This window comes from Ursus americanus, chromosome 15 (assembly GCF_024610735.1).
Source record: "Ursus americanus isolate L20-20 chromosome 15, mUrsAme1.1.p, whole genome shotgun sequence".
In the NCBI taxonomy this organism is placed as follows: domain Eukaryota; kingdom Metazoa; phylum Chordata; class Mammalia; order Carnivora; family Ursidae; genus Ursus; species Ursus americanus.
In genome coordinates, this window is record NC_142141.1 from 56,175,122 (window position 1) to 56,190,433 (window position 15,312).

General features: G+C 43.9%; 1 protein-coding gene across 2 annotated transcripts in view; it reads left to right on the forward strand.

Annotated features, from left to right (window-relative positions):
- The window catches only part of CTNND2 (catenin delta 2), an 886,309-nt gene that overhangs the window by 627,634 nt on the left and 243,363 nt on the right, over positions 1 to 15,312 (forward strand). For both annotated transcript variants that reach the window (XM_087867974.1, XM_087867973.1), the window contains one exon: positions 12,541 to 12,673. In XM_087867974.1, the coding sequence (XP_087724100.1) occupies positions 12,541 to 12,673 (133 nt within the window). The remainder of the gene's footprint in view (positions 1 to 12,540; positions 12,674 to 15,312) is intronic.

Below are 15,312 nucleotides of genomic sequence, written 5' to 3' on the forward strand. Positions count from 1 at the left end.
CACGAACTCATTCATCAGTGCTTACTTTCGAGTGTCAGACTTGCTGTCTCTGAGATTTTAAAATAACCAACCCAAGTATACAAAAAAAAGGGGGGGGGGTAGACAGAATGTAGCTTCATGGGGACAAAATACAACTGGCTCCTTCTCTTCTCTTCTCTTCTCTTCTCTTCTCTTCTCTTCTCTTCTCTTTTCTCTTCTCACTTGTGGTTCTGGTATCACATTGACAGAGTTTAACAACACTGCTTTAACCCCCAGAATGCCGCTTCTCCAGAGGCAGAAGGGAACGTTGATCTCTGGCACGTTCCCTTCCCTTTCTGAGGCCCCGTGAGTCTCCTGACTGGGCAGCCCCAGGCTGGGTGGCCAAGAAGGAGAAGAGCAGCCCCTGGCAGCCAGGAGCTGGCCCGGCACCCACAGCTGGCCTCGGTGTTCTTTTGAGCATAAACAATGTCACAGAACGTCAGCATCACACAAGACCTCTCTGACAATGGTGGGTCAAAACAGAATGAAGACCCCTCCACAGTCACGTCTGAACTCAGACAAAACATGAACGTTGTCCACATCACAAAACTGATGGAAACAGCCACCTGTCCAGGCTGATGGCGATGACTGCTCTTTCTTCACTAATCACAGTTGGAGCCTTGCTTTAGTCTTCCCTCCTAGATCTTAAGAATCTCGAAGATACCGAGTTGCATCCCGGCAACAGCCAATCCAGAACCAGGCCCTGCCCCCGAAGTGCCTAACACAAGTCCAGATTCCATAAGTCTGCTCAAATACCATCTTATTAAAATACCCCACAGTTCCATGGGGGTGGGGGGTTCTTTCTTGTTGTTAGGAGCAACGAGGTCAGTTTTGTTCAACCCCAGGTGTGGTCCTGATGGTCTTGGTTGGATTGCATTGACATAGCTAATGACATGCTTTTTAAAGTTTACCCTTCTTGGAGCACCTGGCTGGCTCAGTCAGTACAGCATGTGACTCTTGATCATGGGACTGTGAGTTTGAACCCCTCATTGGTTGTAGAGATTTTTTAAAATTAATTAATTCACTTTTTTTTTAAAAAAAAAAAAAGCTTTCCCTTCTTGAATACCATCCCCTTCTACTATATGACACTGTGCTTCTCAGGAAATTAATCTATAAGGCCATTAGAATAAGTGTTCTCTTCCTTCTTAAATAACATCCTTTCTCTATTAGGTAATTCTACTCCCACATTATTGCCCACTACAAGTCATGGCAGAAATCAAGGTTTGGAACTAGAGTCCGCGTGCGTTGCAGAGCAGACTGAGGGAGGAGATATTTTTTAGTGTAACTTTGAATGTAACTTTGAATAAGCTACGAGCCTTGATGATTGACCACCAGGTTCCATGCACTAATCCACTTGTGACCTTTGTCAAGTCACTAAATAGTCTGACCTGAGTTTCTGAGTCTATACAATAAGCATGGGAAATGCTAGATAAAGTCCCTTCCAATTAAATGCATATATAAAAATTTTGGAAATTATGAGGCATCATTATGATTTTTCATGATGGTATAATTATTTAGTAAAAAGTTAGTAATAATTATTTCTGCCATCCTTTGGCTTGATTGAATCCAGCACTATCCAAAAGGAAAGAACCAACTAGATTGGCTTTAAATGCTGCTCTGGCTTTTTTTTTCCCCCTCTAGAGAGAGGAAGAGGAGGAGGAGGGAGAAAGGGAGAGGGAGAATCCCAAGCAGGCTCCACACTCACCTGATGTGGGACTTGACCTCACAACCCTGAGATCATAACTTGAGACAGAATCAAGAATTGGACACTAACTGACTGAGCCACCCAAGCGCCCCAGTTCTGGCATTTTTTGAATAATATCTTTTATTTGGTATACGGTTCTTGCTTATTTAGAATCTGTCTTCTCAGCTAAAGTATAAGCAGTTTGAGGTCAGGACTCAATATTCGTATCCCCAAGACCTAGAACTTTTCCTGATTCATGAAAAGCCTTCTCAAATACTCCTAGAAGGAGACAATGCACGGGTGCTCTTTTCAGATGATTTGTTACTTCATTTTAAAGAGTATCTTCAAACATCTTTCTCACCTGCTACCTCTTCTGAACCAAATTTTGTTAGATTCTATTGAGATTTTCTTTAAAGGAGGCATCTCTGTTCAGTGTTACCTGAAATAAATTGAGTTGTCATTCTTTGGAGGACTAAAATAAGGTGACAAAAGATGAAATTGCATGTGTGAAACACGCTACCAACATTTGCAGGACCAACACCAACGAAGGATATCACTAGATACCAACCCTGGACCCTGCTTAGCAATCAGCCCTCCAGTACAGCCTCACAGCTTACATTCCGAAGACACCGCGACAGGTGCTGAGGACAGTTTCTCACTTCCGCAGACAGGGAACTTAGCGTGCAGTCTTTGGAGACGGTGTTCTTGCTTTTAAAATGTGTTTACCTGTGTAATTATGGCTTTTATCAGAAGTTCGGAAGTTTTCATAAAAGGAATCATTAAAAGCTCTTTTTTTAAAGATTTTTTTTGACAGCGAACTGTCAGATGATATCATTACCTAATTTATAAGAAAGCGTGTTCCATTCTGTAATTTATACGCAGTATATTTCTAGGCCATTTTTAATTTTATTTCATATTAAGTTTCTTTTAATACACACACATATAATAGAACTTTCTGGGGGTGATCAAGGCCTTTTGGCTTTTTCTCAAATTCCTAATCTAATCGTGAGGCAAAATCCTGATCTCTGCCGCTATTGACAAAGTAAACACTGTTGCTCTAGAATCCTAGAATCTTGCACCCCTCGCCTGGATTGTGGGCATCAGATCCCTCCCTCTGTTCCCACTGAAGGGTCACAGGTCCAGGTGATTTTTCTACAAAGCACCACAGACTGTTAATTTTAAAATGGGTACATAGGCATAGAATATAAACATTTTCCATAAAGTCGTTATGGCTTACAAGGAATAGTTTATGGGTACTAATTTGTCCTTTGTTCCCTTGGGCTATTACCACCAAGCACAGCCTTTAGAATTTCCAGGGCAACTAAATGCTTATATGTAGGAAGTTGATTTTTCATTGTTGAACATATTTTATTGAAAAAGTCTAGTTGTATTAATAGATAAAAAATAGTATTTTGAATTTTATTGATACTGAAAGGTATTACAGTATAATTGATAATATTCTTTGCCATCTAACAGATTTTTAGAATATTGAGGCCCTCAATAGAAGCAGAAATTCACTGGTACTTAAAATACATGAGATTTAAATTGATAAATAATAGCATAAATTTTTGCTAATCATTTTTCATTGTTTTTCCCCCTTGGTCCTAATCAACTGAACTCTGAGAAAAAGCTCATTGCTTGGCTAAGATTTATTTAAGGCACCCAGGACCTATAATAGTTGGGAAATGAGCCATTTCCTCATGATTTTATTGTTTCTGTGTCTCCGCTCCAGCAGCCAGTAGGAAACTTGCTAGTTGAAATTGCTTGTCCTTATTCTGAAATCATACATGCCAGTGCCCCAACGTGGGTCCTAGCCTGGCCAGTCCACCCTGTTGTCCCCAGGCAGGGCATGATGGATGAGGTGACCTGTTAACGGGAGCACTGGCGGGAGGAGGGCTGATCGTGGTGATCCACAGGGCATCTCTTGCCCTCACACTCCGTACACCACCCATCATGACACGCTGCTGACCCAGCCTCCAGCTTGCATCCAGACTCCCTCCAGGGCTCAGCACCATCACCCTCACCAGGGTCCCTGCAAGAACTGTTTCCTGCTCCATCCTGCCCCCTAGAGTCTGTTCTCAACCCTGCAGCCAGAGGGACCTCTTGTAAACTCCGCTTCATCAATGTATAATTTATGTATGAGAAACACGCCATTTTAGGCCTGTAGTTTCTAAGTGACAGATGTATACATCCATGTAACCATTGCCAAAGTGATCCTCTAAAAATGTGAATCCGATCACAGTGTTCTGATGGTTCCCATGTCTCTCAGAGCGGAAGCCAAGGGCCTGCTGTGACTGATAAATCCTGTATAATCTGGGCCCCCAATGCCTCTCTCAGCATGGCCCCAGGACCCCCTCCACTTCACGCACTGGCCTTCTCACTGCTTGTCTGACACGCCACGCACATTCCTGCCTCAGGGTCTTGTCCCTATTCTCCTTTTCTGGAACATTCCTCCACCTAGCACCACCTCCAGGTCTATGCTCCAGGGTCACCTTCTCAGGGAGCTGTTCCATAGCCACAGTATTTACAATAACAACCCCCACGTAGCCCGTGGGTTGTAGCGTGGGTGTGAGTGCACGTACACCAGAATTGCCTGTGTTTGCTTTATTTTTCCTGTTACGCTTGTGTGAGTCCTGTGGTTGCCGTAACAAAATACAACAAACAAGGTGGCTGAAAACAGCAGAAATTAATTCTCTAATATTTGAGGAGATCAGAAGTCAGGTCAAGGTGTCAGCAGCGTTGGCTCCTTCCAGAGGGTCTGAAGGAGAAACTGTTCATGCCTCCTTGCTTCCCGTGGCTGCAGGCAACCCTTGACACCCCCAGCTTGTAGCCACATCACTCCAGTCCCTGCCTCTGTCGGCACATTGCTTTCTGCTCCTGTGTCTCTCTGTGTCCTCTTATGTGTCGTATAAGGACCCCATCATTGGATTTAAGTCCCGTCCTCATCCACTAGTATCTCATCTTGATCCTTAATTACATTCCGAAGTCCCAAGTGGACATGGATTGTTGAGGGGTCACTGTTTAACCCAGCACATGCTTAACACTATCTGACAAATAATATATTTTGTGCTTTTAGTAGTAATTTGGCAATCACCATTAGAAAGTTGTTCCCCGAGGATGGGAACTTCCGCTGTGTTCAGTACTGAGTCTCCGACAGGTGCACGGTGGCCACTCAGCGAACCTTGACTGGAGGAGCGAGTGGTTTATAGCTGAATCCTTGGACAAAGCAGGAAGCCAGGCAGCCTGCAGGAATATGGTGAGAAGTGAAGGCTGTTCGTCCTAACAGAAATAAGCCGCGGGCCAGAGAGGCAGCAGGTTCAGATAGATAACCAGGAGCTGCTGGTTGGTCGGTCAGAGTGAGTCATAGATGAGTTGACCCGATCATCAGCCATCACAGGGAGGACTCCCAGAGGCAGGAGTTGGGAGGTGGAGCCTCTTGGGACAATCTGAGCAGCTCCCCGCACCTCCCTGGAGTCTGTCCAGTGGTCTCTTGTCAGCTTCTAAAGGCCATGTCTGCAGCTGTTTCCTGTGGCTCTTCTAACAAACTAACACAGGGTTAACGAAGTACAGTAACACACATTGATCCTCTCGCGGAGCTGAAAGCCAGAAGTCTGAAATCAGGTTCCCTGGGCTATAATCAGCCTGTCAGTGGGACCACGCTGCCTCCAGAGGTTCTAGGGGGAAAGCCTTGTCCTTGCCTTTTCCAGCTCCTAGAACTGCGTTCCTTACATTTCTTGGCTCATGGCCCCTTCCTCCATCTTCAAAGACAGCAACATAGCCTCTTATTTCAGTGGTATGTTGCCTTCTTAGTCTATGCAAAGTCCATGTTGCCAAATAAAGTAACATTCGCAGGCTGCTGGGATTAGAACCTGGGTACCTTTGGGGCCTTCATTCAGCCTACCACGGTATCCTCACCAGAGACCAGCCACAGATAGAGAGTCCCAGATTCTTCCTTCCTGATTTCCCAGGGCAGAAAGTGGTGGGATTCTGTGCTTTCACTTAACTAACAGGAATGGCCCCGGTTCTCTCCTGTTAATTTCTCTGCCGATGGCAGGGCTACTTGTAAGGAAAGTCACGTTTGAAACAAGTATACGGACCTTACGCTCGTAACATTTGAATTCTTTCTCTTTTTTGTACTTGATTTTTCGTTTGTTTTATCGTATCATCATAGATGATTTGGGCGAGTTGCCCCAATAGTTTGTGAAAAGGGAGGGCATAATTAGTGGCGCAGATTTTAGATAAAAAGGGGATCATCCCCAGGAGAGAAGCCCTGGCTGGGTGGTCCCTGAGGGCATCTAGTCCCTGTGAGCTGAACACGTCTACAAGCTGTACCATGGCTGCTCCATCTGGAGAGAAGTCGAGACATCATGGCTGAGTGAATTAATGCTTATGATGCAGTTTGGGGAATTACATGCTCCCAAAATGTAAAACTTCGAGAGGGCCATTTGTTCCTAAAAACTAAAACAATTAAGCTTGTTTTCTAGACAGTCCTAATTCCAATACTGCTGTTTATATAAAAGCAAAGATGTGTAGTTTAAATACGATAAACCCCGTAGGGCAGCTTTTGGTTTGGGCCGTAAAATATCCAGGAATGAGAATGAAGGCTCTAGTGCTTCCATGTATTTCTCACTGGGTAAGCTCTCCTTCGTCAGCAAGAGTTAAAATATCTCTGTTTTGCCATTAAAATTTCCATCTATCTAACATTCTTACGAGCACCAACCCTGCATCCCCAACTTTATCAGCCAGACCAAATCGAAAACAAAACAGCTCACCTCATGGCTTTGGGTGCAAAAGTTAAAGCCAAAAGGGTCTTTAAAACTTTTCGTGAGAGTTCAAAAGTTTATAAATGGTGGAGATTTTCATACCTTTAAGTAATGTCCATACAGCCCTGCTCACACGAAAATTATCAAGGCTGCAGTGAAAGTGAGCGATGTCCGTCCAACACAGAGTCAGATCAAATCTTGAATTCCCAAAGACTCTGGTTGTCCTGGGGCTCTTTTCAGTGCAGAAGTAAACTTGATAAAATGTTGTGACAGTGCATGCAGCCTCCGGTCTCTGTGCCAGCCCTAACGTAGTAACAGGTTTCAAACTGTTTGCTATTTAGCTCTGAGCGGAGCGCTTATAATTTTAACAACTCAGATAGTCCATATAAGAGTGAGGATTTTGTCACAATATTGTTGGTCTATGTGACAAGCTTTAATGGAGAAAAGGTTACATTTGCATATTCTCCAGTTGCATTAACATTTCTAAAGTGAAGCCCAGTCACAAAGGAGAGAGAGTTAGGAGTTCGCTCTGGTAGAAAATGGTAGATAGTTCTTATTTCTTGTTCTCTTCTTCCTCTAGTTATATATAATACTGGACGTTTCTCAAGGGTCCACAATTCGTGCCCGACATTGGTTCATATATATTATTTCTGATCATCCTACCAATACTCGAAGGTTGGAATTATTATCTCATTATGAGAGATGGGCTCAATGAACCTTTACTCCAAAGAAAGAACATGCCAGCCAATGGAGACTCTGCAGCAAACCAGACACAGAGGGGAGGAGCCCGAGGCTGCAGAAAGGGTTCATGGTAGAGCAGGATTGGAACCAACTCTGACCGCAGCCAAAGAACCTTTGCCCACCAGGGTACTCTGCCACTGGAGGGGAATAGGGGGAAAAAAATCGTTTCCAAATGGCACATTTTCATTAACAATTTTTACTGTAAGCCAAAGCTGTGTCTCTCTTTACACTTACGTTCCTTCGTGTAAGTATCATGTCCAATATCAATAAACACATCAGTAAATGGTTAGTTTTAAAAAACTCAATGGTATTATATAAATTTTCAAAATACAGACATATTTCCTTTAGCGCAATCTTAGGGTAACAATCTCTAGTATATATCCAGCTCTTAATGCCTTACCAACCACTTTCACATTTATTATTTCACGTGTCATCTAAAAACATATCCCATGAAATAGGTGGTACTGTTTGCTATATTCGATCCCTGGAAGCCAAGACCAGCAAACACTGGGGGATTATGCTGTATTTATTTATGGGCTAGAAGGGGGGGAAGCCAGATGTTCATGTTCTAAACACTTACCCAGTTAATTTTGACACCACATCCTGTGTCCATTCTACTAAAATAATCAAGGAATGAGAGACTTATCACATGCTTACTCAACACCAGGGATCAGATCCAGTTCATGGCTCTAATGGCAGTTTGGGGACAGATCATTCTGTGTTGCAGAGGACCGTCCTGTGCACTCTAGCATGTTGGGTCTCGTTCCTAGCTTCTCCCCGCTGGACGCCAGGAGCACCTTCCAACCCAAAATGTCTCCAGGCATTGCTGCACGTCCCCTGTGGACACTGTTTTAAACATATTTATTTTTGAGACATTGTGTAAAAAAAAAAAATCCCCCTTTTGGACATTATTTCAAGGCAATGATTGCAGCAGGCATAGTGATCTGGTTACATTTATCTATTTGAAAGCAGACAGCGAGAGTCTGATTTTGGCTGTACTACTTAAGTTCGTACCATCTGTAAGTCAAATTTCCTCCTCTGTAAAATGAAAATAAACCACATAAGGCTACTTAAGGATTAAAGACTTAAAGTGTGTGAACAGGGAACCATGGCAACTGACGTTTAGTGCACTCACATTATTACTTAAGGTGATTTTTCTGGCTGTTCTGTAAACCCAAACAAATCTAAATTCTCTTAATTTCTTTTTCACAATCCCGACTACAGACCAGAACCAGAATTTTTGTAGTTGAATGAAAGGCCCTTCATGATCTCATCCCAGACTTGCTTTCCAGCCCTGTCTCCACCATCACTTCTCCCAGGCAGCCCTCCTTCCCACAGCCTGTTTTTTAACCATTCCCCAGCCAGGCTGAGCACACACCTTTCCCAAATCCGCCAACCCCTCCATGACCTCATGTCTCCACCCGCACCGTTCCTTCATTGGTATTTGTCTTTTCCAGAACTTCTTTGTCTTGTGAGCTGTTCCTTCTCCTTAAGATCAAGACCTTATGTGAAGAAAGCATATCATATACCAAATTCTGGCCCTCATGAGAAGGACATTTTATTTCCTCAGGGCCCCTAGTCCTTCCTCTGGAGTCTATCTCCATGCACAACAAAAAAATACAACAGTCTCCTCTGAGTGAAGCAAAACCGTTCCAGAAGAAGAGACTTCAATATAAATCATCCCCCAGACTTTAGCGGGGGGGTCGGGAGGTTGCTCCTTTAACATCTCTCTCGTGAAATTGAGGAAAGCATTTGAAAACATTAGCATCCTCTTCGATGGTACCCGCTGCTGTGGCTGAGGCTGGGGAATGCCAGTTAGAAGAAACCAGAAGCAAACGCCTGGACACACTGTCCACTCCAGCCCAATTCCCGGAAAGCTGGTTTAGGCTGGAAAACATCAGGTCGTCTTAAACACTAACTTACTGTTGTCTTCAGTCTTAAACCTGGATTTCTGAGCTCTCTGACGCCCTTTCACTCGGTCCCAGAGTACCCCCTGGGACTCCACTTTCACATGATCAGGACACAGCGGCTCCAGGAATTTCTTCACGCTGTAGGAAAAATCATTGTCCCCATGGAGCTTATAAGAGAGAGAGTATGGGGCGGTGGGGATGGGGGAATAAATAATAGTCATAAAAGCAATGGAAGAGAATTTCAGACAGTCTTAAGTATTGTGGATAAAATAGGGCAGTGGGTAAGATGACTCAGGGAGTCAGGCTTTCTTGTCTGGAAGCTTCCAGGAGCTGCCCTCCAAGACATATGAACTGAGACCTAATAGAGAGAAGACAATACCATGCAAAGTCCTGAGGGTGAAGCCTCCCCAAAAGGACCAGGATCTTGAGATGGGGACAGGAGTCCTGTTTTCAATAGGAAGGAAGCAGTTCGTGGAGGTTGGTGCAGGCAGCTCAGAAACAGGGAAGAGTCCTCGGCGTGGGCCTCCCAAGCCCAGTGGAGGAGTTGGCTGTTTTCCTAGGTGCAGTAGGAAGCTGCTGGAGGGTTTAAGATACAGAGTTATAAGATTGATGCATAGAAAAGACTGCTCAGATTGGCAGCATGGAGAACGACTCTGTGAGTGGAGGTGGAGGTGTGGCAGAGAAGGGGAGAATATTCCAGAATGACCATTTGGCCAGAGAAACGACCTCAGTAGAACAGAGGAAACATTTTCCCTGCCAAGATGCTTTCTTCACTCATTCCTTCGTGCCTTCCTTCTTTCAAAGCACATTTATGTAATGTTTATTATGTACCAGGGATATTGTACGTGCTGGTTAGCAAACATGGCCAGAAAGTTGTGGCTTGGCCTCCCAGAGCTTACCACATGTGGAGAGGGAGGTGGTCATGGGTCACAGTCCACAATGCAGTGGACGCACTCCCCCTAGGACCACGGGATGGGACTCACAGAGGGCTTTGCTGAGGAAATCCCAAAGAACCCAAGGCTCTGCATATGAGTGAGAGGCCCCTGGGCCAGGACCATTCCAGGTGGCAGGAGCAGAGGTGGGAGAGAGCAGGGCCGAGCTGTCAGCCAGTGTGGCCAGTGCAGGGGGCCCAGGGAGGCCGTGGGACACAAGGCTGGAGAGGTGTTGCTGGCGAGCCATGGACTATCCCGGTCTTTACGCCAAGGACAGTAGGAACCAGTGAAGGGTTTTAAGCAATGAAGTGGTACAATTAGGTTTGTGTTTGTGCCTATTTAGATGCCTCAGGGAGGAAGAAGGGTGGGTGGGAGGTGGCTTGGTCAGCTGGGTGAAAGGTGCAGAAAAGGTCTGGGGAGAGAGTAATGGGGTAGAGAGGATATCTGGGATTCCAGAGGTTTCAAGGGGAGGCTGACAACAGCCTTTCTTTTGACCAAGAGTGAAGAGCTTGGATCCCTCCTGGACTCATGATGCCTTAGAGAGTGCACCTGTTGTGAGTTTGGGCTGTGTGTGTGCGTACGTGCACACGTGTACATACAGGCACCCACACAAACGAACCCATGTGAGTGCATCTGTGCAGAATTCCTAAGACTGTTCCCCTAGAGATCTTTTTCAAAAGACGTATTGATATATGCCATATAAGCCTAATAGAGCAGTCACTAGCTGGTTAATTATATAGGCTGAATTTAATTCTTTACTAATCACTTTCCGATAGCACAGGCTCACCTGACTTCATCTTAGCCATCGAGGGTCTATATGACACTGCTAATCTTGATTTATAGGTGTTCTGTAGATTTCTATTTTATGTGAACAAAGAACAGAATTTTAGTTGGCTGCTATTATAAGCAGAGGGACTGTGCTCCCTTGATGTTGCTGAGGTGGTTTAGAATCATGCAAGAGAAGGAACTTAAACTAAGAAGAGAAAGAGGCTTCCTGTGTTTCGATCCCTAATTGTTTTTCAGTTTGATCACATAGCAGAGCATTTCAGTAGTTTGCTGACTGTCAGCAGTCACTTACGGATATTTTGTAGCAGAGATATTACTGTACTCTGTGTCCTTTTTGAGAATATGTGTGGCTGTCTAAAATGTTATGTAAATTTATTAAATACTTAATGCACAGTCCATCAAATGCTTTCTCTTAAAAACTGAGCCAATTCAAAAGGAGTCCTACTGCATATTGTCTTCAGAGCCCACAAAGGGAGTGCTAACATGTTCCAAGGTTTGCTTGACAACCTCTACTAGTTGTGATAAAGGGAAGATAAAGAGAACAGGTTAGAATCTACGAGGACACTTTCAACCTTTGTCTGTTCCTTCTCTGCCCCATTTTTCATGACTGCTCTTCTCAGATGACAGCACCGACCTGGTACCAACAGGGTGTATGCTTTTGAGTTGTTTTTCCAGGAGTAGAGTGGTTATTGTAAAGCCACCTCATTTCTCTTCACCCTATCCGTTGGATAAATAGTACCCTTTCGTGGCATGTGGGGTCAAGTTTTTATCTGTGGTCTCAGAGGTTGCTTTTTTATTTCTCTGTTAAAAATTGGTTCCCTGCTACAGGAATAGAATCCATACAGCTGGCCCTGTTAGCTCCGTGTTCTAGCTGGTTGAGCTGATTGATTTCATAAAACAATATCCATTTGCATAATGGTACAATCAATCTTGTGTTTGGGGGTGGACTTAAATGTCTCAGAGCATATTTGCTAAAATGAAATAAACAACCAGCTTCTTGGAGTATCTCAGATGTGAAAAGGGGATTACAGAAGAAAACTGTGCAATGCAAAAAACTGCTTATTAACATTGTATGAATAAACCTAACTCTTTAATTTCCTTTTATAAAGTCTTCGTGTTGCTCTCCGTTTATCCCCAGAGAATCGTTTAGGGAATCTGTGTATTTTTCAAGAAGAGATTATGATAACAGTAGCAACAATACCAATCATAAAAATAATAAAAATGGTGTCAAGTCCTATCACAGCGTTTCAGATTGGAGCCATCCAGTTATATTTTCTCTGGTCTGATAATTTAGCTAAACGCTGTACCTGGAGCAGACCATTGAAAAAATACATTAGAAAACCAATGTGACCTTATAAATTCTCCACTTAAGCCCAAATCAAAAATGTATATATTCATAAAATCATGTGACACTTGAGGTCATTTTTTGGTAATCTTTCTAAATGTGTAAATTCAGTTGATGCATTTAAGATTATCTATATATATTCTGCATACGATAGTATGTGTATACACAGATTCACTTCCAAGCCATCTACTTAGGAAGGCCTTTCCAGTGCTTTTCAGTGGATATGTGTGTAAGAAGACCAGAACCGTCATTTGTGAAATAGTTTCATGTAAACCCTTAAGTGCATTTCGTAAATAGGTTATCGGTGTGTTGACACCGTGGGATGATTTCTCTCATGTCCTCCTGCCTTCCTCTTGTTCAGAGAATTCGGATGGAGAGACCCGGAACTGCCGGAGGTGATTCAGATGCTCCAACACCAGTTTCCTTCGGTCCAGTCCAACGCTGCAGCCTACCTACAGCACCTCTGTTTTGGAGACAATAAAATTAAAGCTGAGGTAAGCACTCCTTGGATTCTGAAGGGCCTGGTGGCAGATTCATCACCCCTGAGGTCTGTAGTATATGTTGAAAGGGGAAAGAAATAAAAAAACTCAAGCTGTGTGTCCAAAGTTTAGCTCCATATTTAAGACTGAAATGGCACTTTCTCTCTAATTAATTGGCATGCATATGCATATAGTCTTCTTTTTTAATATTTGAGTGCTGAGGAGTAGGTGACCAAAGGTCCCTGCTAGTGTTAACACTAGACTTTTCATGGGACTTGCCTTCCTCCTCCCAATTCCATCTCTGGAGTTATCTCTGCCTCGAAATCTTCAAGAAATACAAAGCATCTTACTTTACAAAATCACTCCAATCAACCTATGGTATCATCTGTCCTTCCTGGAAAACTCACTTCTAGGGTGAGAACTTTAGGCAATAAACAAGTTCTGTGCTATAATCAAGGATTTTGAGCCATTTACAAAATTACCAGTGAATGTAATACGGATATGTGTGGACCATGAAAGAGCATATTGTCTGTGTCCATTATGTAAACAATGTTAGCGTGCTGTGGTTCTTGGAATATTTTGTATATACATTTTGCTGCGTGATATTTCTGGAAAAGCACAGTGGTCAGCATAGCTCACTCTGATTTTTTTTAGACCAGGGACAAGTGTTTGCATATAGGCTGCTGAGTAATCAAATTTTTAAAAAAGATTTGATAAGCTATAAAGAGTCATCTCCATTGCATGGAAGTAATTTTGAGGATGAGTTGAAATTAGTTTAAGAGTGGAAAGAAGAATTTTGGAGATATAATTGCAATTTATTATAAATGTTGCTTGCTTGCACTGGGATAGATATAGCCTAGCAGCTTTTCATCATTTCTTTCTGTCTTCCACTGGGACTCAAAGGACTTATCAGAAAAGTCACATGTCTTTGTGGATTGAATATAGGACAGTGGTTTTCAGCCAGGTGCTATTTTGCCTCCCAAGAGACAGCTGACAACATCTGGAGACATCTGTGGGTGTCACGATTGGAGAGGGCTGTGGTGGTGCCATCAGCGTGTAGTGGGCAGGGTTAGGGCTGCTGAGAACACCCTGAAATTCACATGCACAGGGCAGCACCCGCAACAAAGAATCATCCAGTCCCAAAGGTCAACGGTGCCAACATTGAGATAAAGACAAATATTGTTTATCTAAGATACGTTTAAAAGGTCAGACAATACTACTAAAATTACATTAAATGATCTAAAAATAAATTAAAGTTATGTGGCTTCTGTCCCAAATGGAAATTATCTCAATCCTTCTATGCCTTTAATAGAAAACAAAAGAGCCACTCAAAATGCTGGACAGATTTCTGATTAGGGGATTACGTACCACCGTTTTTGCAAGGTTTCAACTTTGACGGCTTCTTTAAAGGCCAAGGAAGCATTTGATTCCATTGTTAGCATAAGGTTGGATCCAGAGTATTGTGATACCCCCACAAAAGTGGGATCGTGGTTCTGAAGTGAAGACTGATGCCACCACACATACACCCAGAAAGTACAAAAACGTGGATAACTCACATAATGAGCTTCTTGGGATGGTCAGCGCGGCTCCGGAGCAGGACCGAAAATGGCTTTAGAGCAGGAAAGGAAGTCAGTCAGCTTGGGTTTTTATGGTGATTATGGTAATTATGGGGTGGAGCCAGGGTGAGGTTCTCACGTGTGGACAGGGGCTGGTGTGATTTGAACTTCCTGCGATGCCACGGAAGCATCAGGCTTTCTTATCACCTGCTCAGATGTGGGCAGAAAGGGAGAGGGAGGCTTGAAAGTTGCCAGAAGCCAAACATCTAAAAAGAGTCTGAATCTTTATTATAAAGAGTCCTGTAGTCAGTACAGCCAGTGCAAAGGTCGTTGCCCTGGGCAGTGTGAAGCCACTGGCCCCACAGGCTCTGTCTAGAGGATCCTTGGACTAACCTTGAAGCCTCTCAGTGGCAGTGACACCCAGCGATGGGCTGTGGACTTGGGTGTGGACTTGGGTGTGGCCGCATCAGAAGCGCCCCGCGTCCCAGGGCAGACAAGAGGAGGTGCGGTTGGTTGGGGGGGAATCGGTGACGGGCCCAGAGTCCCTGTCAGACGGAGGCTGGTGCTGCTGTCCTGCTCTCACCAGCTGTGCCTCCTCCAACAAGCTGATTGTCCTCTCAGTCCTTAAAATAGAGCTGCTGATACCTCCATTGTGGAGTCTTTGTGGGGACTAAACAACTTAATGCATGCAAACTGCTTAGTGCTCACATACTCATTCCCTCATTCCTGTTCTTTTTTGGGTCAAGAACACAGAACATTCGAGTTACTTTGTATCTTTTTTATGTTCATCTTAAGTTCCTTTCTTTTACTTTATTTAAAATACCAGTTACTGTATTGTATGTCTGTGTGTGCACAAGGGCTTATTTTTCTGAACTCCTTCACCGGGGGTGTCCTCGAGGCTGCCTGTGTCCTCTCACTGCCTGCAGATTCTTCCAGCAGTCGGCACGTAGCACAGTGGCTCATCTCATAGACATCCGTCCTCCACTGCACACACCCCACTCCACCCCACCCCACCCCAGGTTCCAGGTGCGGCCAGGACCTCATGGGAATGTTGTCCTGGTTCTTGGGAGTCTGGGATTAGAAAAAGGGGAAGAATGG